We start from the raw sequence: 21,923 nt of genomic DNA on the forward strand, positions 1-21,923 counted from the left end.
CTCTTACTGAACTGCTTCCTCCCACCTACAACCTCAGTTTCACAAGAGGTTTAACTTCTGGAAAACCTCAGCTTTCTCAGGTCTCCTGGGGATGATTAGGAAGGATCTCTGAGATAAAGAAACAACTCTGAGATAAGGAGGCTGCAGTTTTTCTTTACCTTTTGCTTAAAGTATGTATCCAAAACTTGAGTCTCCTAGCCACTAAGGGTTCCCTGAGTATCAGAAAGAAGCCATTAAGCATAGTCTCTACTGAGGACTAATTTTTGATATTGAATGATACCGTTAGTTTTATTTCCTTATAGTTATTTTCTCCATCAGGAAAGATTATGAGTAAAATGTCATAAATTAACAATACAGTACTAGTAAAAAAGACTTTGTGCTTCTAATTCATATATATTTATATCTTTACTTATAGCTTATCCTGCCTTTACCTAAAAGGGTTTGAGGCAAATGTTTACAACTAAATGAGATACAAGAAGTCATACCTTAGCAAATTGCTCTAGTTATGTTACAGTGATCCTTTAATCTCTTGTGCACGTGAACAAAAAGTGCCTCATATTTTATAACCCAGAGGCATAATAATATGGGCAATATCTTTGTCCCCAATCTTCCAAGTAGTAGAGAGGTTCTACTATAGATGGCTTTTATAAAAAATCAAATTACCCTGATAATTCTTCTCCTAGTTAAAAAAAAAAACCAAAAACTCAAAACAAGAAATAGACAACTGGTATTATTAACAGTGTTTTTATTTACAAAGAATTATTTTTATTTGGCTGTCTGGAAAACCACAAACATTTTTCACTTTAGAAAACATTAAATAATAAACAAGATGTTATACAGTACTTTGGATAACTTCTTCCATCAGTGTAGTGCAATGTATTATTGGCACCTAAAAGTGAAATTTTCTATTCTCCCCTTTCATCTTCAGTTGTATAGTTACGTGACCAAAAAGGAAATGAATCATTAAAAACGGATCTAAAGCCATATTTTCTGGCTTTGACTCAAAGGCTTACTGATTTATAGTCCCCCTCTGGCCTTGCCTCCACCAAGTTAAATGATGAAAGACATTCTACTGTACCAATTGTTCCAAAACATTACCATTTTGTGGAACTTGGGAGGTTCCAACTGACAAGAGAAACTTACACCATCAGGTGAAGGAAAGGTCCTGGCAGTGGTGTTGGGCATGGCACTCTATCAGTAGCCTGGTTAGGTTGTCACACACCTTGCAGAGAGAATGCACCAGATAAAAATCTCTCTAAATTGTTTTCTTTGCTATGATCTCTTTAAAAATTTGTAATATCCATTAAGCAAGGGAAAGGGCAATACCTTTACTAAGAAAAAAGAAATATATACTACCACATTAGAACATTATTGAGATACTAAAATGTCTGTCCATCAGACTCTTTTGGAATAAATAGATTTTAAACTTTTTTTTTTTTTTTTTTTTTTGCTTTTGTTTCATTTTAATACTGCTAGGTTTGACATAAAGGGAGAGACATTTAGTGAGCTCAGCAGTTGGTGGGCTTTTCCCCTTTTTGATTCCTTTCCATTAGGAGGCCAAGAAAAAAATACCTAAATTAGACCTTAGCCTAGTTCAAGTTATTTAGTTCTGGAGATTTTCACTGCATAGTAATAGGATTAAAACATCTTTAGGGAGATTCTGTTATTGTTACTCTGCCTTGAGGGAAGAACATCTTTAACCATCTTAAATAGAAAAAAAAAAAAAAAAAACCTTATCTAATTTTTTAAAAGCCTCAAAAAATTCACACTTTTTTGGTTTAAACAAAGGTTTCTAATTAACAACTGTCCCTGCCAGGAAATGGCCCCTCACACTCCAGCCTAAGCCTGCTTCCTCTTGTTCTGTTCTGAGTGCATGTGGAGGACAGCTGGTCACCGTCCTCTCTGTACCAACCCTTCATATACTTGAAAACCAGCAATGGTTTGCCCCTCAGTCTTCTCTTCTCCACGCTGAATAATCCCAGTTCCTTTAATTTTTCATCATAGATCTCTTTTTCCAACCCTTTAATCATCTTTGTGATTCCTGGCAAAAACAGCAGAAAATATTTTGATTACTTAATCAGAAATAATGAAAAGCCTCAGGAATAAGTTGCCTTTTAAAAGTTATGTATATTTTCAATATAAAGGTAAAATTTACAGGGAGGAAACAGAGTTGGGGGTTCATAGATCTTAGAATTCCAATCTTGTCCTGTTGCTTGAGTGTGTGTGTGAATCCCATTCTGACACATCCAGTGCCTCAAAGCATGGGACTTGCTCCCCATCCCATCCTGACACAGCAGCGCATAAGTTATGATCTAGGCCCCCCTAAATTTAAACTGATTTAAAAATGAGTGGGAGAATCTGTTTCAACAGAGCTTCCCCCCATGCTTTCCCTCACCCTGTTTCCATAAACAGAACCTTTTTTCTGAAACAACCAGAACTTTCATAAAGCTTCTTAAGATCACCAGAAAGGGCCATTATTGTTAGGGTAAAAGCTGTTGGTTTTAAAGTGGAGCCTGAAACAGTGAAGGTTTTATGGGTTAACTGCAGTTTCCTGTCAACCTGAATGGTCACTATCCTTTGTTGTGATCAAACTCAAGGCCATTAAGAAATTCATCCCCTCACTACCACAAACTGACACCTCTTCCAATTTTCTCTGGCTGCCAATATAAGGTCATGGAACTAAATGACATTCCACCGTGCATTTTTTAACTCAAGAGATCACAAGCTGCCTTTCCCTTGCAACTAGAGTCTGTAAATATTGGGAACACGTCACTACTTAATATCAATAGCACATTTACACAAAACACAATACTACTAACAAGAGATTACGTGCCCACTCTACATAATCGTCTTTAAAAAGAAAAATACAGATAACAAGAATAAATGCATCTTGATATGTTATACACCCTTCTTTTATAAAATGAATGGCAGTAAAAGTCAGAGTTCAGGCCAGACCAGAACTAATAAGTGGAGAGGATAAACCAATTTCACAAGCACATTGTACAACGTATCTTAGCAGAAGTCAATACTACTCGTGGTACAACACTGAACAGATAACAGAATGGCCATTTGCAGATTTCTTTTGAAAACTTCACCCATAATTTGCTGCAAGGAACAACACCTTGTAACTAGGATGAAGGGGGTATAGGTCACACTTGCCGAAGGCCTTCTTAAAAAGAGACATCGGCTGGAAGGTAACACCCAAAGATGGCTTTGGATGCTTCTACAGATGCCCCCTGTATTTCAAGGGGGGGTGTCACTGTTCATTGGGATTGCACAAAAGCAGGCCAGCAAGATGTGGGTCACCAAGCAGACTTTCTCCTGACCCACTCTTCTAGGCCTGATAAGAGGGAGGAGAGGACAGGTGGTGAAGATTGGAAAAAGAAGAGGGAGCAACATGGGGGTTCATGGCTAGTTCTGGAGTTGCTCGCGTTCTTCAGAGCACTGGCCTTTTTTCAAGCTCACATCATCCAATCCAATCTCCCCCGTGTGACCACGCCTTTTTTCACCTTTGAAGATGACCTAGGGAGAGAACGCACACACCAGTCAAGCCTCCTCTACCCCTTCCCAATGCCCGCTCATTTAGCAAAACAAACGCAAACTTTCCCCAAAACTGAACAGTAAACTTACTTAACAGAAGGAAAGACTAGAACAGAGGTGCCAGTGTCACCTGAGGCTTGCCTTTTGGTAGAAATTTTAGTCATCAGTAAATTGTTAACTGGACCACATTACCCAAAATCAGTTACACTTTAAAAAGCTATTCTAAATGATAGACTGCCTCCATTTAGGAATGATTAGGAACTGGACACTTCTGTCAAAGATTTCCCAAAGACAGAAGAGTGTGATGGGTCATAAAAGGCAAGAAATTAGGAGCCAAAGATCTGAAAGATCATAATCATGCAGCCTCTTAGAGGTTTTCTAGTCCCTCCTCCGGGTTAATTTAATTTAGCTTTGATGCCTAAAATGGAATAGAACCAAACACCCCAGTTCCATTTGTTTCACTTATGTAAAGAGCAAAACCTTTCTTGTATTTTATCTTCTGTACAGCATCCTTGCTCCTTTGAGAACAGAAACCTATGTTATGCTGTGAAACAATGTTTTGTTTCTCCAAATGATATAAATATTAAGAAAAATTTTAAGAGAAAAACAGTAAAACAAAATCCAAGACTCTGATAAAAGCTGTCTTAATGGAGTCTAACCTTTCTTTTACCTATACCTATACCAGTTTTGTAAGTATTGACATAAAGAAAACAGTTTTTCCAAATATATTCACTATTTCAGTGGGTTGTTATAGATCATTTTACTTCTACCTATGACTAATTAGTTAAGATAAAGTTTATATATTCAATCAAAGTTTTCCCCACATCCTGTCCTGAATAGAATAATATTTTCCAAACATACTGTTCTGGTTCCCACCCAAGGCTGCTTAACTATGATCTCTGAGGCAAAGGGGGGAAAAAAAAGACTTTAAAGAAACATTTCAGAAAAGAAAGAAAAAACACTTGAGGGTAACTCATGGTGGTCAAAGTTTGAAGTATAAGCAGTTTAAGGAAAAGCAGGTAGTTAAGCCCACCGTCGCCCTTCGACGTTTCTTCTGATTAACTTTTCCACCTTTTCAACCGCTAAAATTTGTCATTAAAAAGAGGGGATTTTCACCAGGGTGGGGAGAGCGGAGGTGGTCCTGGTTGCGATGGAGAACGGACGAAGGAGAAAAGGGACTACAGAAAGAGGCAACGCACAGGGTCCCCACGCCCACAAAAAGCACGAGCTGAGCTTTGGGCCTGAACGAACGGACAGCAAAGGCTTCCGACGCCGACCCCAGAGCCGTCCTCGGAAAGGAAACCTCCCAGGTCCTGCCTCCTCGGCGGGTCTACTTACGCTCTTGACGTCTGCCCCTCGCAAGGTGATGTGCGTTTGCCTCCAGCCATGGCCACCATTTCTTCCCCACAGGGCTGCTCCGTGGGCCCCGTGTTTCCGCACAAACACCTGGAGCGTGCCGGAGCGCAGCCCCGCCACCTTGTGCCTGAACGACAGGCATAGGTCCCCTGAGTGCAGGCGGTGGCCGAGAGGGAGCACCAAGCGCGCGGCTTTCCCCGCGGGGCCCTTGGCTGCCGAGACTGTCAGATACTGTCCACCTGCAGGGGGAAGAGCAGGGCCTGTGTGGGCGAGCCCCGCGGCCCGGCCCCGCCGGCCGGCCGCGGCTTCTCCTTCTCTTGTTTCCACAGACTGTGCCGGCCATTTGTAAAGAATTCCAGATTTTTGAAGGAGAAACACAGGACTTATATCTATGGCTGTCTTAAATTCTATGGTTTTATATTTACAGAAAACACTCACTCCCTTTGCTCAGGGGGAATACAGATTCTGCCAAGGACACACAATGATTAGCGGTCCTAACACTATGCCTGTTACCAGCTACATACGATCAGACACACCCAGGCGTGCACACAGTCGCTGCCTCTGGATCCTCACGCATCTGTGATTGCCCTGTCGCGCTGGCTGGCTGGTAGGGTGGTTGGCTTAAGTTGCCAGGGAGACGTTTCTAGGTGGATTTCCTACCTCCAGACAGTAGGGCAGATGATGATTTAAAGGAGGCACTAGACCTGTTTATTCTCTCCCCTCCCCACTTAAAAAAAAAAATCTCTAAAGAGAAACGAGTCCTTTAAAAATGAGTTGGCTGTGCTTCTCACACCTAACTCCAAGATGCAGAAATGCTCTGGAAACCCATCACATCTTCCCTGCAGCATCCATTTGCTTTGAAAGTAGTTTAAAACGTTTTATATAAAAACAAATCCATAACAATATAATGAAAGTAATATATCAATTTTCTATTACATATACATGAACACAAAAAGTTAATAAAAACTGTCCCTTTGGGAAGGTCACTTTGATAATGCCTTAGATTCCTAGGGCTATAGACTTGCTTCCCTCAATTGTTAGAGGAACTGCAGTTAAGGGGGAAAAAAGTTTGAGCAGCAGTGAAGTGGGGGGTGCTGCTTCTCAGGAGAGGGCAAGTGGCAAGTTGTATTTTGAAGCTCAATTCATGTACAAAGGCTGTGCCCCTCAGCCTGTTTTATTGCAGCCAACTGAAAAACACAGTTTCAACACTGACTTAGCTAAAGGAAAATGTGGTTGGAATGCTCAACACGTGTATCTGTTTTGGTAGAAAACCTGCCTATTTTTCATTGGAAAGATAAACCATCATTTCTTGTGCTTAATCTGTACTGGACATGACAAGGTTTGGGATGTCCTACTCTTCAAGTGACTTCTCCTCTACCAAGTCCCCTCTGAGTCTTCAAAGGACCAGTCAGATGGTATGTGTATCTGTGATGCACCAGGTTCTATGCGAGTGCTCTGCGGGGAGCGTCTCATTTAGCCCTACTAACAAGCCTTTGAAGTGAACACTTGTTAGCTTCTGCATCTGCAAAACAAGACTAAGGCTTTGAGAGGTGAAGTCACCCAAGGTGTCACCCGGCCAGTGAGTGGCAGAGTAACAATTTGAGTTCAGAACTGCCTGAACCCCTATTCAGCACAAGAATCACTGGTTTACACGTCTCTCCCCCAGAAGACTGTCAACTCTTTGATATCAGAACCAAAGTTTCCTCCAAACCACCCCATTACATCCTAGTATATGGTAGGAGTTTAATGCCATTTGTTGAATAAATGATGTTCCAAGAATACAATAAAAACTACAGAGAAATAATTCCCTGAGTCATGTACTTGATTCATCAAAAACACATTTTTTTAACATTCCTTCTGCCCCCGTGTTCCCCATATTAATCCAAAGGATATTTTGAGCCAAAATATTTACATGGCTTTTAAATGTCTTCCCACAAGTCAGCTTTTGAATCATCATAGGTATTTTGGTTAAGACTAAGATATAAGGCCATTATAGTTAACCTGCAAATTTTAAGGAAACAAGGATTACCTTAAGTCCCCATGGAATGTATACTAACATCACTATGCAGATGCTGCTTGCAAACAAGACAACCTAACAAAAACCAAGGCATCCTAATAAAGGAGTCAATAGACTCTTGTGTAGATATTTAAAATTCTATAAATGAGGCTACAATTATTTTTCCCCTATAGAGCTACTCTGTGGCCATCAAGGTTTTTGTTGTTTTACCCTGAAGAACTCCTTCCATTTTTAATAAATGGAAATATTACAAAGTGGGAACAGTAGCTAAGCGAAAAACTGATCTACCACTCCAAACAAATCATCTGTTAAAGAAAAATTTCACTTCTGATTCCAAAATACTGCTTAAATATAAAATTACATGAAATATTTTCATGGTTTCAGTTTAAAACATCATAATATTTAAAGCTTTGGGGGGGGGGCAGTTTGGGTAAATAATAAATGCTGCAAACCTGCCAGAAACATAGATGATAAAATTTTAATTTCCTTATTTTTAATTCTATACTTGTTCATGCCTTTACAATTTCAATTTACAAATATTACCATCCATTACTTTTCCTATTACCTGTATGGTCAAAAAGTGAGAGGAAATGGTTTTATTTATATACATATTTTTTGCCTAGCTGAGAAACCCATCCAGGTAGAACTAAGATAATTATGGTTTGCTGAGATTTATCCCTAAAATACAAATAGCTTCATTTTTTTCTAATAAAAGAAGCAGTGGATGCCTATTGCAGAAAATATATCTATAAGAGCATAAAGAAAATTTAAACATAATGCTAAACCCGAAGAGAGATACTAACATTTTGACTTCTGGACTTTTCTTATATTCTTATGTAAATACATGCACACAAATGCACATGAATATGAACGTTTTTGCAGCTTTTATATTCAATGAAAAAAGCAAGTTATATTACAGCCATTTTTTATGTCAACAAATATTTTTCATAGATGCAAGTGTATCAATAATTTGGCCAATTTCTTATTGAAGAACATTTAAGTTGCTTCTAAATGTTCATCTTAAGATAAAAATATCATAAAATATTAAGATAAGCAAAAAATTAAATATCGGCAACGTCAAAAAAGGCTGAGTTTCCTTTTTACATAAGGACCTTTTACAAATCAAGAATAAGAACACAAAGGAAAAATAAAGGGCATTACAGGAAAATAAAGACTTAAATAAATGAAAAGATGGTTAACTTTTCTCACTGAAAGAAATGCAAATTAAAAGTGAGATGCCTTGTCACCTATAAGCTTGACAAAGATGAAAAAAAAAAAGATCTGTGTTAGGGATGGTTCTAAATATTGTTGGTGTGAGCATAAACTGCTTCACTCCTTTTGAAGGGCATTTTAGTAAAATCTACCCAAATTCAAACTGCAAATTCCCTTTGACCCAGAAAATTTACATGTAGAAATTTATCCTAACGATACATTCAAACATACATGAAATGACATCTGTACAAAGTTACTTACTACAGCATTGTATGAACTACCAGAAGACTGGAAACAACTGAAATGTTCCTCAGTGGACGGCAGGTTAAACACATGGAAGGAGTGAGGGAGTAACTAACTGCCATTAGTAAGAATGAGGGTGTTCTGCGCATACTGATACACGGCAGTCTTCAACCACAATAACTAATACTATTCTGATGGTAACTCTGGGCCCAGGACTGCTTTAAATGCTTTACATATGTAGACACTACTGATTACCCCATTTAAGTAAACCTGCTCGAGATCAAAGCTCATCAGTGGTGGTGCCGGGTTTCAGCCCAGGCATCCTGGCTTCAGAGTCCACACTCACATTAACTCTTAAGATAATGTGGTTAAGTGACAGAAGGTACTGAAGGGGGGGCTGGTGTGTGGAAAAATCTAACTCCAGAAAGATAACCAAGAAGCTGGTTGCATCCGGGTAGGATGACTGGGAGCCAGGGTTGGGAGGGAGCTTTCATTTTCCCTGTTGATTTATTTGTCCATTTACATGTATTCGAAAGTGATGTATTTTAATGCTGCAGTGGACATACTTGTAGGTACATGCTGGCATACTTGTCTTATATTTAAATGAATTGCTTGTGGCTATGGGTAGCAGAAAGAGTGCTGAGTCAGTTGCCTTTAACTCTTGATCCCCAGGGATTAGGGTTCCAGGAAAAGGGTCTCAACTTTGGCCTCGAAGCTGCAGGAGAAGGGCGTGTGTTCAGGGCCACAGTTGTAAGCCTGTAGCACACACCACATCTGTCTGCAGCACAACTTTCCATTCCCTAGAGGATGGATTAATTTCACCTTCTCACAATTAAGTTCAAGACTGAATGTGATGATAAACAAAACCTAACGAGCACCAGGAAGGAGGGAGAGCAAATGCACTTGTTTCTCCAAATTGTAAGTTTGTTTAACTGAGAGTTTTCTTAGAGGTATTAGCATATAAGAATATTTGCAAATCTGGATCTTAGATAAGAAATGCACAACATAAAAATCAATCAGAATCGTGGAAATCCAAACATACATTCCTTTACAAATGGTATAATCTAGAGAGAAACAAGCAATTAGTTTGGTCACTAGAATAATATGCAAAAATAATTTATTACATGGCTTATAGTCTTCCCTGGCCTTCATATGTGATACACATACACAACCCCACCTGAACTCCCTAGAAGAAAAACAGGCACGGAAAAGTAAGCTTCATCAGCACTTCCCATCTGTATGTGTTAGAATCTGTATATGGTTAGAATTTCCTGACATATTCTAAAAAGCCCACCTGCAGTTCCACCTTGACATATGCTATGCTGTGCCCCTCCTCCTATCCCTTCTTCCAACTCTCTGCCATATTTGGTCTTTCCACCCATTTTCTAAGCCAGAACCCTGCTGCCTGATCTCCTCGGATTACCTGGGACATTTCATTCTGAATCATAGGCTCCCAGAGCCAGTGTAAGAGATCTGTTAATCTGACTTTTGTCTAATTCTCAAAACAGCACCTTGTCATGTCGTCCAGTCAAACGGCTCCACCGAGCCCCGTGCTCCTCTATCAGCCTGATTTCTCTCTAGACAGCTCTATGGAGATGTTCTAAGAGTGACAAAAATCCATCCCCCTGTAGTTTTCACCTACTGAACCAACTTCTCATCCCCTGGTAGTGACAGAACAACTGAGATAGATTTGTTGGCCATGCATCTGAAAAGCTGCCCTGCTCCAATATTTCTTCTCCAGGTTGAAACTGCTGGGCTCCTCACTCGTTTTCTACAGGCTTTGAGATACCTCTCCAGCCAGAGCATTTTATTCCTAGTGCCTATAATTACTTTTATTCTTCTCAGACAGTAAAGAACACCCCAAAGGGTATTTTCCATTCTTGAAAAACATATCTATTTCTATTTAAATGTCCCAACTTTTTGGCTGCAACAACACAGGGTTGATTTCATGACCCACTAAAACGCTGAAGTCTTTCACACTTAACTGCTGAATCACATCTTTGACCTCCCACGGTTGTGTAGGTGGTTTCTAGACCACGAGCTACACCTTGTATTCATCCCCATTAGATTTCAGCCTGTTAAGTGTGACCTACTGATCTAATCTTCTGGTTGCTGGCTGTATCAGCACACACAGCCACTGTCTCCTCTGCCTTAAGTCATCCGCAGACTGGTTAGTATGCCTCCAATATCCAGTTCATCCAAGTTGTTAGTAAAGACCTGGAGCAACCCCAGAAGAGCATCCTGGGAACCAGAGCCAATCACCAGGAGCTGCCCTATCACCCAAGCAGCCACCACTTCCTTTCAGCTTGTTCTGTATTATCACAGCCAGACGACCATTTCAAACCTTTTTTTGTCAACCATTCTAATTGCCAGTCCTCTTCTCATTTTTCTATCAGAGGGCAAGTGGATTTGGGGTCACAACAAATTTCAACATTTACATATGTGATGAATAATAAAAAGTGTTGAAAATTACTAAAAAATGGTATTTAAATTCTAAAAATCAATTGTTTTACATAGACTGTCCACATAGAAGTGCAATGAATTCTTCTGAGCTTAGCATGAGTCACTCTCCCCAGTGTGCCTCACCTGAAAGAATGATTCATTATGACCACGAACATTATTCCCCACTGCATTACACAGGGTTGCTACAGGACCTCCCTCCCCTAGTGAGCTGCTCCAGGTCAGCCGTCACTCAACTCCACAGGCCTGAGATCTGCTAATCGGATCGTGCACACCGCCCCCGGACGTGGGGGCCAGATGGTGAGTGCGGAAAACCCCAGAATAAGGCTGCAGCTGTCTGGGTATTGAACCGCCAAGGTGGCTGCGCGGGCAGCGCAGAGAGGCCTGGACGCGAAGTCCATTCTTTAGCTGTGCGGCCTCAGGAAGCTGATGTAAGTTCTGGGCCTTTGTGAAATGAAAACAGTATTACCTGTTTCACAGGGTGAATAAGAAGATTAAATAAAACTGAGATAATGAATGAGTCATAACTATAGTAGCTATTAAACAACTATTCACAGATATCGGTGACATTTATAATAATGTCCTGCTCGGAGTTAATTTTAAGTAAGTGAGAAGGTAAACACGAAAGTGAGAATGAGAGGGACTGTCCCGGCGTGTGTGTGGCGTGAAAAATCATTTTCTAGCTCAAAGAAATCTAAAACCCCATTTGAATTTATTGGATATTCATTTTTTAAAAGCTTACCTCCCATTTTCATTTTTTAATATCTCTAACAGTTCAATCTTAGGGGATCTAATAAATACATTTTTGCACTAATCCTTTAATACCTTGCTACTCAAAATGTGCATCAGGGAGTAATACCAAAATTATCCCCCAGGAACGTGTGAGAAACACATCAAGATGTCCATTTCAACAAGGCCCCGGCTGGTCTGTACGCGCCCGGGAAGTTGAGAAGAACTGGCTTAGAGCACATCCTCTCTCAGGTTAACTGTACGTGCTCTGTGCTCGCTGTGCCTGGGATGGCACTTAGGAACTAGGCTTTTGAAACAAGTAACATACTTCTTCTTCATGTCTTGTATCTTTCATCCTTGAGTCTAGAATCAGGAGTATAGAAAGGCAAAAAAAAAAGAAACCAAACTCCTCAGCTGTCCATTAAGTTGGCCTCACCCATAAAAGATTTAACTACTAAAGGGAGGGAAAAAAAAAACAAACCAACAGCAGTATGTAGCTTTGCTTCCTGAAACAAGACAATAAAATGTCTTAAAAGCCCTGAAAACTTTGGATTAATAGGATGTGTGCAATTTAAGTCTGTTAATTTTCCAAGGGCCTATATTTAAATCTACCTCTCTAATAACATTCTCGTGTGGAATAAGTGGTGGTAATTTGTAACTAATTTCTCCAGCATCCAAATCAGACTGGTTTTTTTCAGAGAGATTCACAATCTCACAGAAATTTCCACTGTCTCCTTCTACTGACTGCATCTTAAAAAAATAAAAACGACATCATCGAGAAAACAAGGGGCTACTGTGATGGCTGCTGTCCTACTGTATTACTTCTTCGACACCTGGGAATGGGGCACTGCAAATAACTTGAAGATTATATGTTAGGATGAATCTATACATTTTATGTTCACCAAAGTTTTTTTTTTTGAAAGAAATTAGCTGGACTTTTAATAAACTGCTTGTCATCTTATAATTCTAATTGATAGCTAACAAATTCAGTTTTCCCTGAAAAAATGGAAGATGGATGCTGGACAAGCTGTCTTTACCCTCTTATTAAGTCGACATAGAGCTGTGTCCCAGTATACCTGATCAGCAGAACTGGGGGCCTCAGATGGGCTCCAACTGAAATATGTTGGGTGAGATGAATGGTCTTACCTGCTGGATCCCTCACTGGTTCCCAGTGCAGGTCACTGTCTTTTTCCCGGATCCATCCACAAAGCCCATGGTCAAAATTACAACTGTGTATCAAAACACCTGCAAGGAAGTGACCAGAAAGATAAGTAGACCATTGACCCGACAGCTAACAACAAAAATGAATTTGTGAACCAGAGCTGTCTGTACAGCAAGTGCTCTCTCCTATCCACACTCAGCAATCCTGCCAGAACACCTCCGTGAGGTCAGAAGGAAATCACAATACCTTCTCTCAGCACAATTGTGCACATGTGCTCAGCTGTAATAACAGAACACATGAATGGTGCCAAATGATGACCTTGTTACATCATCACTTATACAATATGATTTCCTCCTCAGTTTAAATGCTGCTTTAATATTTTTTTTAAAAAAAGAATATAGTGATGAGTCACCATTTTTCCTCAACTGACTTAACTATAGAGGAAATTAAGTTGTAAAAAAATGTATAATTTTCCCAGCTGTAATCAAACAATCTACAAAGTTTTTTTCATGAAATAAAGGGAAAAAATAAAATGTCATTAAAACGGCACTACGAATGCAGGTATCTACCTGGATCATCCTTTGCTTCATCATCTGCACTGACTCCTCTTTCAATTTCAAATATTTCAAACAAGTCATTTGAAGGCTGCCGTGGGACTGCAAGAGAGAGAGGAGTTTTGTTTTGCTGTGATGAGGTATTGACAACAAGGCATTGCCTTTAACAGTGGGGCAGGGGCAAGACCTAGGCATTTCACTCATCTTGGAAGAATCCAAAACATTCAATTACAGTTCACATGAAAATTCATGAAGTTTGTTCTGCAGAGATGTACACTGTAACATTTATCTGGGTAAAATTTTTTAAAAATGATTTTCAAAAGTTTCTAAAATTCAACATAAAATACATTCAAAATTCTATCTGGAAAATACATTTTTAAACAGCTTCCAATTTCTAGCAAGATATCTCTATGAAATTCTAAAATGTGTTTCTATGGAAGATACATTATGAACTCTGAGGCTGTTTTATTGGAAAAATGCTTCAATTGCAGTGAATAGTTCGATTTTCTAACCACAGCATCCACCCTCTCCAGTGAACTCTTGTCTGTCCCTGTCACACTCTAAGCTGTATTTCCTACCATAGCCTCTTGGGGCTCAAGCAGGTTCCCTGGCTCCTTTACAGTCAGATCCAGGTGGGTGTAGAGCTCAGTGGCAGAGCACATGCTTAGCATGCACAAGGTCCTGGGTTCAATTCCCTGTACCTCCATTAACAACAACAACAAAGAACTAAATAAATAAATAAAAGCTTAAAAAAAAATCAAATCCAAACTCCTAGACACAGCCTTCACAATCCAACCCCCAAAACACACAGGACTGTCCAAACATGCCATTCATTTTTCACATCTCTGACCCCATCCCCAGCTTGGGATGCTCTTGTTCCTGCTAATTAACCTGCTAAACTTCCTCTCCCCATTCAAGGCTCAGCATAAATAGCACTCCCAGGGCAGAAATGTTCATGTTCCAGGCGAATTAAATTCTTCCCCACTTCCAAGGCTCATGTTTACATGCCTCTATTACACTCATTCATAAAGAATTACAGTTACTTACACGTATGCGTGTCTGTCCCTCTGCTGGCCTGCAAGGTCTCAGAGGGCATCAGTCATGCCTTATTCATGGGGCGTTTCCAGCGCCTGACCTAGTGACAGGCACTCACTAAGTGTTTACTAAACAAGTGGGAAGAGCTTGTCAGAAACCCATGTACTTTGTCAACCCTTTTCCTCAAATGAAACAAGTGGCACAGAGCTTTAGAATACACTTTAAAAGAAAATGGATTCACATGAATCTACAGTTAGTTACTCATTCAAAGCAGATCTGATTGCCACCCTACACCAAGTGCTGGGGTAGGTCCCGAGGAGAGAGGGTGAAAGCGTGAACAAGACCAGCAAGGACCTGGTCCTGTGAACACCACACCTCTAAATTCTGATGTGGGCTAGGACGGAAAAACACCAGATGATGTCAGGGAGAGTGACTGGGTTGGAGGTGGGGAGTGTGTGAAAATGTTGCTGGTGGGGAGGGGAATTCTTGGCCCATGACCAGGGAATCCTCCCTTTTCTTTGCCAGAACTTAATTAGCTCTATTTTTATAAGGCAGGGAGTAAAAGATGTGGAACACCAAGGAACAGACATTGGCCAAAAGGGTTCCTTTTCAACCATGTTCCAATTATTTTTAGCAAGAATTTTTTACATTAGGTAACAATCCTATAGTATTTGCACTGATTTATTTTTAGCTTACTACTTTAAAATTTCTTTCCTTTTTGTTTCCAAAGTCCGAACAGTGATGCCCCTTCTTCTCCTACCACCTCCCGCTACCCCTGCCACTCACATTTACACATACACACAGCCTGAGACAAGGGAAGAAAAGCTGGTCAGTGGACGAGATCTGGGGACGCTACCTGATCACAGGTGCCCTGGGGGAGGCAACTGGCCACTCTCTTTTACACCCAGATAACTGACAACCATCACATCTAATTCCAGCTCTCCTTTTCCCATTTGGGCCTCTGAGGGGTAGACTGCCTCTTGTTCATTAGAAATATAAAGTTGCAGGCAAGCATGCTTCATTTCTCATGACGAAGAGGAAGTTTAAAAGAAAAAAACAAAACCGCAAACCTAAAGAACAATCACTTTTTTACTCCCTTCTCTTGGGGTAACTTACACAAATTATCTCTGGATTGGAATAGCTCAAGTCTTACAGTGCCCTATTTTAGGGGCATTAGGACACTTTGTCAGCCCCCTTTTTTCCAGATGAAGGATGGTTAAATGGTAAATAGAGTCTTGGTGTAGAGGGGCAGGGTGGGTACAAAGGTTTGCTGGCACAGGGCCTGTCTTAAAGAGGGAGATCAGGGAGGTCTTCTCTGAAGAAGCGCCATTCAGACTGAGAGGGGAAGAGCATGGAACCTTCCAGGCAAAAAGCAAAGTGCTGGAGTCGGGGAGGAGAGGCTGCTTCAGGCAGCAAGCACAAAGAAAGTGCTCCGAACCTCTGGAGAAAGGAGTTCCCCGGGTCTGGAGGATGCTGAGAAATGAAGAAAGCAGGATGGGATGAGGTTGAAAGGAAGCGATGAGAACACACATTTGGAAAACAGAAACCCAAGGAATTTGCCAACTAACAACTTGCAAAACGCCAGATGGTTCATGAGTATTTTAGGCACTTGGTTTCCAAGAACCATTTGATTTAGCAGCAGATGACCAGGCACACCTTCATCACTTCACTGGGAAACATTCCAAGGGATTTAGAGACCTGAAATGCTCAGCAGCTCTGAGTTCTTACAGGTTTGTGAGCTCCAGTCTGTGGCTCTGCCCAGTTACTGAACTAACTCTCCTTCCTCACACATAGCAGAAGGGTGGGGGAGAGCATCCCACTGAAGTGTCAAGAGAAAATCCCCTACCTGCTCCCTGGAATAGTAAGTGAAATAAGTAGCAGGGAAAAAAATCATTCAAGTAGCATGATTTCAACTACGCACAAGAAAAGTGAACAAACAAAAAACAGACTAGAAAAAACAGTCAGAGGAAATACACACTTATGTAATCAATTAATTTATGACAAAAGAACCAAGAATATACAACGGGGAAAGGAGAGTCTTCTCAATAAATATTGTTAGAAAAGCTGGACAGCCACATGCAAAAGGATGAAACTGACCGCTATCTTACTCCACACACAGAAATTAATTCAGAATGGACTGAAGACTCGAAATGTTGAGACCTGAGACCATAAAACTCCTAGAAGGAAACAGAGGCAGTAGGCTCCTTGACAGCAGTCTCAGTGATGGTTTTTTTGGATCTGACACCAAAAGCCCAGGCAACAAAAACAAAAGGGGGATTCCATCAGACTAAAAAGCCTCTGCACACCAAAGGAGACCATTAACAAAACAAAAAGCCAAATTACTGAATTGGAGAAAATATTTGTAAATCGTATATCTGATAAAGGGGTTAATACTCATACAACTGAGTAGCAAAAAAGAATAATAAACAATCTGTTAAAAAAATGAGAAGATCTGAATAAACATTTTTTATAAAAAAAGATATACTAATGGCTAATGGGTATATGAAAAGGTATTCAACATCAGTAATCATCAGGGAAATGCAAATCAAAACCACAATGAGACAGCCACTTTCATGGGATCCACATTCTAGAGGTAAAGACAGACATCTAACAGTCTCCCACGGAACAAATGATTTAAAGGAGAAGCAGAGGATGCTATGTGAGATTTAGGTGAGGGACAGGGCACGGGGCGGGGGGTGGGGGGAGGGAATAGCCTAGGGGGACACATGCATGAAAATCTCTGAAAGGCGATCCTTCCACTACGACGTGAAGGATGAGTTACTGCGAGCTAGTGCCCTAGAGAATGAACGGGGTGAACTAACATCATTATAGGTGCAGAGCGCACAGGGCGAGAGGCAGGGTGCAGGAGAGGCAGGCAGACTCTGCCAGGCCTTTTAAAGCTCTGAAAGGTTGTGCTCCTAATTCTGGTGAAAACTGGAAGCCTCAGAAATTTTAACAGAGGAGCACCCAGGTCAGGTACACCATTCTGGCTGTAGCATAGAGAACAAACAGGGAGAGGGGAGAGGATGTCCAGGGGCAGTTATGACCAAAATTAACATAAACTAAAGAATGTTCATATACTCTTTAAAAGATTTATTTTCTAGAAATTTTCCTATCATTGGTCAATGCTTCACCCACCAAAATAAACTTCTCTCCCATTGCGTCTTACAACCTTCTGCATGAACTGAGACGAAGGGAGAGTATGGGCACCAAAGCAAGCAGGCAGCCGGATGAACACGTGGCCGCACGGGGCTTAGGGGCCCAGGACGTTCCTAAGGGCCGGGGAACCCGAGAGCCCTGCAGCCTGTGAGGAGCCGCACAGATAAGCAGGAAGCTTCTTAAAAGGAACTCTCGCCCAGCGCTTTCTAGTAAATATATTTTCCCAAGGGGTAAATTAATATATAACCTGCATCCATAAATGAGGTTTCCCAAAGAGTCAACTGCTTATTTTTACCAAGAAGCATTACAAGTCAGCACAGTGAAGTACCTGTAAATATTATCATACACACCTCCCACTGCCAGACCTCTTCCAAAGAGCAACTACTAGAGCAAAATGTAAGCACAGTTTATTAAAGGTAGGTTTGCAAATTCTGTTTCTGTTCTAGGGTGGCTCCCCTGACATTACCCAGGCCAGTTCTGGCATTTGTTGTAGGACTAAAAGATTAAAGATAACACTGTCTTAAATTCTTTCTCTGCTTAGGGGTTTAGTTCATCTGACGAGAATGGTACATATGTAGCTTTCCCAATATCCTGAAGGCTCTTTCCCGTGGCAAAACCTGGGGATCTTTAGGGATGACAGAGTGGGGGTGAATGACAAGGGTTTTAAGAAGCCATCTCTTGCCTTTCTCTCCTCCTCCCCTTCTCCCCGTCCCCACCCTCCCCTGCCCCTTTCTTTCCCTCTCCAGATAAGGAACACATGCATTATGGCTTTAAATCACCAGAAAAGTAAATAAAAAGATTGGAAAAGAGATTCCAGAGATTTCCAAAGATCGGAAAAGACTGGAAATTTCCTTAAGTACATCAGAGAACATTCTTAGCCATCTACTTATTACTTGCAAAAAGCTAAGTGTTGCTGGGCTCCACAGAAAAAATCCTTGTTTGCCAAAGCTTTCACTGCATAGGAAAAATCTAGAAAGTTGAAAAGACTCCTTTGGGCTGAGAGTAAAGAGCAGAACTTGGTAAAGTCAAGTGTCTGGGGAAAGGTGGACACAGCTACTCAAAAATGAGCCCAAGTTTTGTGACTCCCCTATTTCTCCTCTAATGAAGTTTCAGAACGACTTGAAGCACTTCCTGGAGCAATCCCAGGAGAATAGAGTATCTAAAAGATGGCTCTTATCTGCGTGCGACCATAACAGTGATGACTCAGCTCTTCCAGATCTAGAGAGATCTCTGACAGGGAACGAGGAGGGAGAGAAGGAAGGAAGGAGAGGGAAGAGGAGAGGAGGGGGAGAGCGGCAAGGGACTACCTCTTAGAGCCCCTGTCTTTCATCCCCACTCTGCCATCTCTAAAGACCCCCAGGTTTTACCACCAGAGCGGTTTTGTTCCCTTGCCCTCTCTAAGCCAAAGGAAGCCAGGAAGGTTAGGCGCTGTCAGGACTGAGTCTGAGCACTGGCACAGAAGGCAGGTGGTGCCACAGCGAGCCCCCTGACAGGGCTGCTTGCTGCTTGGATGAGGGCAGCACACACACCTGGGGAGGCCCAGAAGCCCACCTGCTGTGGGGGATAGGCGGCAATGCACTCAGCCAAAGGAGTCACTTCAAAGGAAGAAAGGAAGCTTTTATTTCTGGTATTTATTAGACACATCATGTAAGTTTCCCACCTAGATAGATTCACCTCTGAAAAGGCTGTTATCACTATTTGCATGGTAAAGAATTTGAGGTGATACCGTCTCTGTTTTAACATCACAGCTGTTCAATTAGGTACCACAAACACCTAAACAAAATAGATCATTCCAATTATTTGGTCATAAGTAAAGGATCTATAAGGTTACAGTTTGCTATTTTCAGTTTTCTCTGCTCCCCTGATAGCTCACACTTGCAAAACAATTTGTTTTGAAAGGATCTGGTTAGCCAAAAATAACATTTAAAATGTTGTGAACATTAAAATTGTAATAAAGCATAATAAAAAGCATCAGAAAAATATAAACTCAAAACTAGAACACAAAATAGGGCTATGTTTTTAAGTAAGAAGTGTTATCATTACCATATAAATATGGTTGCTACATCATCACAGAAGTAGTATAGCTATTGTGTATTGAGTTCTCATTATATGCCCAGCACTATGGTTAGAGTTTTACAAACATTCCCTCACCTAATTTTCATAGCAGCCCAACAAGGGAGATACTGTTGTTATGCCTACTTAAGGATGAGGAAACAAAGGCACAGGAAGATCTGGTAACATACCCCAAATCACAGAGCGGCTATGAGCACGATACTCTTCATTACAGCTCTGTAGACAAATGTGCATACAACTTCACAAAATACCTGATTTCTGACTGTGGTCACATTCACCAAGAACTCAATTTATATCTTCCAGAGAGAACTTTTTTTTTTCTCCTTACCAGTCATCATAGGATCCAATTAAAATATAAATAAAAAGTCTTGAAAACTTTCAGGATTCACAGCACCAGAACCTGACCTACTAGCAGTCCTTCAGAACACTCGCTGAAATTTCATCTTCAGGGAGATGTCAGGCATCTTCTCAGGGTCTCTCTAGGCCTTACTGTTTACTAGAAAGCAAACTAGTTTGAAGACCTTTTCACCCCTCAGTAGAAACAATCTTTTTACTCATCACCACACAGAATCAGAAAAGAGATGATATTCCACAACTAAGAACAATGTGATCACACCAGCCACAGACTGTAAAAATCTGGAGAAGGGAAATGAGAGAAAAAAACCTACAGACAGTATGCAGCAAAACGCAATCCCTAAAATGCAAACAATTTTGCTCTCACTGGTGGCGCGTGGAATTTCAGCATATTCGCATGACCTAGAATAGCACAGCAACCATCAGTCTGGTTCTGTGATGTGGCCACCACTCACAGGAGCATCTGATCCATATTACATCATGTTCTATAACTGACCCAGATGTTATGTGCTACATTTTAGGCACAATTGCTACATTTTAAACAATCCAAATCTGGCTAATTCTGCCCTCATTCAAGACATAGTTCTGCTGGATTGGAGCTGCCATTATGGTTGAGAGCCCTACTATTCAGTGTGGTTAGATCAGCAATATTACTTGTGAGCTTGTTGAAAATGCAGAATCTCAGGTCCTAACCTAGACCCACTGAACTGAAGCTTTCATTTTAACAAAGTCCCTGTGTGACTTCTACACACACTCAAGGCTGAGCAGCGTTTCCCTAGAAAGTCCAATTCAGTCGATGTGTGGTAGGGATTAGGAAACTCCATCTAAGTGAGCACCTTAGGTCTCTGGTTCAGCTGGGATTCTGATGTAAAAAGGCTATTATAACTATTCCATCTGGACCACTTACTTGAAGTTTAAATAACTTTCTGCTGTTTTGAACCTTTTTTTTTTTTTTTTTTTTTTTTTTTTGCGGGAGTAATGAAAGGACAAAAACTCCAGCTTCAATAGTATTTTGTTTCTTCCTAGAGGAAACACTGTTCTAAGGGGTGGCTTCTTAAATCTCTCTTACATTAAAAAACTTGTGTACTTTCACAAAGGCCAACTTCCAATTACTAAAAGTATAATGGAAAAATTATCTGAGTTAGTTTCAGGAGCGAGGAAATATATACATTGAAACATTATCTCTAAGTTAACATCATTTCCCTTCTCACTAATATTGAATTTTCAGATTTAATAATCCACTGAATAGAATACCAATTTCCATAAAGAAGGGAAGGAGGGGAGAAAGAGAAAAAATAGGGTGGAAGTACAATTTTTAAAGTCCCTTATACTATAAAAATAAGTAACAATCAGGAAAGAATATTTTTAAATTCTTAGATTAAATGTGTTATATTAAACTAGATTTTGGATGGAAAATGTGATTACATGATGATGATTATTTTATTTTAAGATGGTATGAGCAATTGACCTATTTATTCACATCTATGTTCCACAATAGTATTCAGTTGCCTATTATGTGCCAGGCATTAATCCAGGTTCCTGAGATATACCAATGAGCAAAACAGACAAAGATCTCTGTCCTCCAAAGGTGTATATTCTAATAAGAGGCAAAAATAGACCTTATATGTAAGTAAACAAGGTAGTATACAGAAGGTGATGAATGCTATTTTAAAAAGACTGTAGAGAGCTGTGAGCTCAGGTATGGTGGTGGTGGTTGGTAGAGGTCACATTACTGAATAGGGGGGTCGAGGCAGCCTCACTGGTAAGTTGGGATTTGCATGATATGGTGAGAAAGTGAGATAAGCTAGTAGCTGGGGGAAGAGTGTTCCAGAAAGAGGAAACAGTTGGAACAAAAATCCTCAGATGGGAGAAGTGTGAGGAACAGCAAGGAGGCTGGAATGAAGTGAAAGAGGGCCAGCGTGCTCGGAGATGCAATCATTTAGGGCTCTGTAAGATGCTGGGAGGGCATAAGTCCTTACTGAAGGAAGCGAGTGCTAGTGCAGAGCTTTGAACGATGGTGTTTTATTTA

The 21,923-nt window shown here is 40.6% G+C and overlaps 1 protein-coding gene across 4 annotated transcripts in view; it reads right to left on the bottom strand.

The window, feature by feature from the left end:
• Window positions 1–728: 728 nt before the first annotated feature.
• The window catches only part of NPNT (nephronectin), a 70,471-nt gene continuing 49,276 nt past the window's right edge, over window positions 729–21,923 (bottom strand). For 3 of the 4 annotated variants that reach the window (XM_064484405.1, XM_064484399.1, XM_064484400.1), the window contains 4 exons: window positions 13,289–13,375; window positions 12,704–12,802; window positions 4,879–5,135; window positions 729–3,522 (listed from right to left, as the gene is read on the bottom strand). In XM_064484405.1, the coding sequence (XP_064340475.1) occupies window positions 3,412–3,522; window positions 4,879–5,135; window positions 12,704–12,802; window positions 13,289–13,375 (554 nt within the window). In that variant the 3' untranslated portion in view covers window positions 729–3,411. Of the gene's footprint in view, window positions 3,523–4,878; window positions 5,136–7,959; window positions 11,921–12,703; window positions 12,803–13,288; window positions 13,376–21,923 lie in introns of those variants that run through there. The other variant, XM_064484402.1, reaches the window with a different exon arrangement.

This window comes from Camelus dromedarius, chromosome 1, assembly GCF_036321535.1.
Source record: "Camelus dromedarius isolate mCamDro1 chromosome 1, mCamDro1.pat, whole genome shotgun sequence".
Taxonomy (NCBI): domain Eukaryota; kingdom Metazoa; phylum Chordata; class Mammalia; order Artiodactyla; family Camelidae; genus Camelus; species Camelus dromedarius.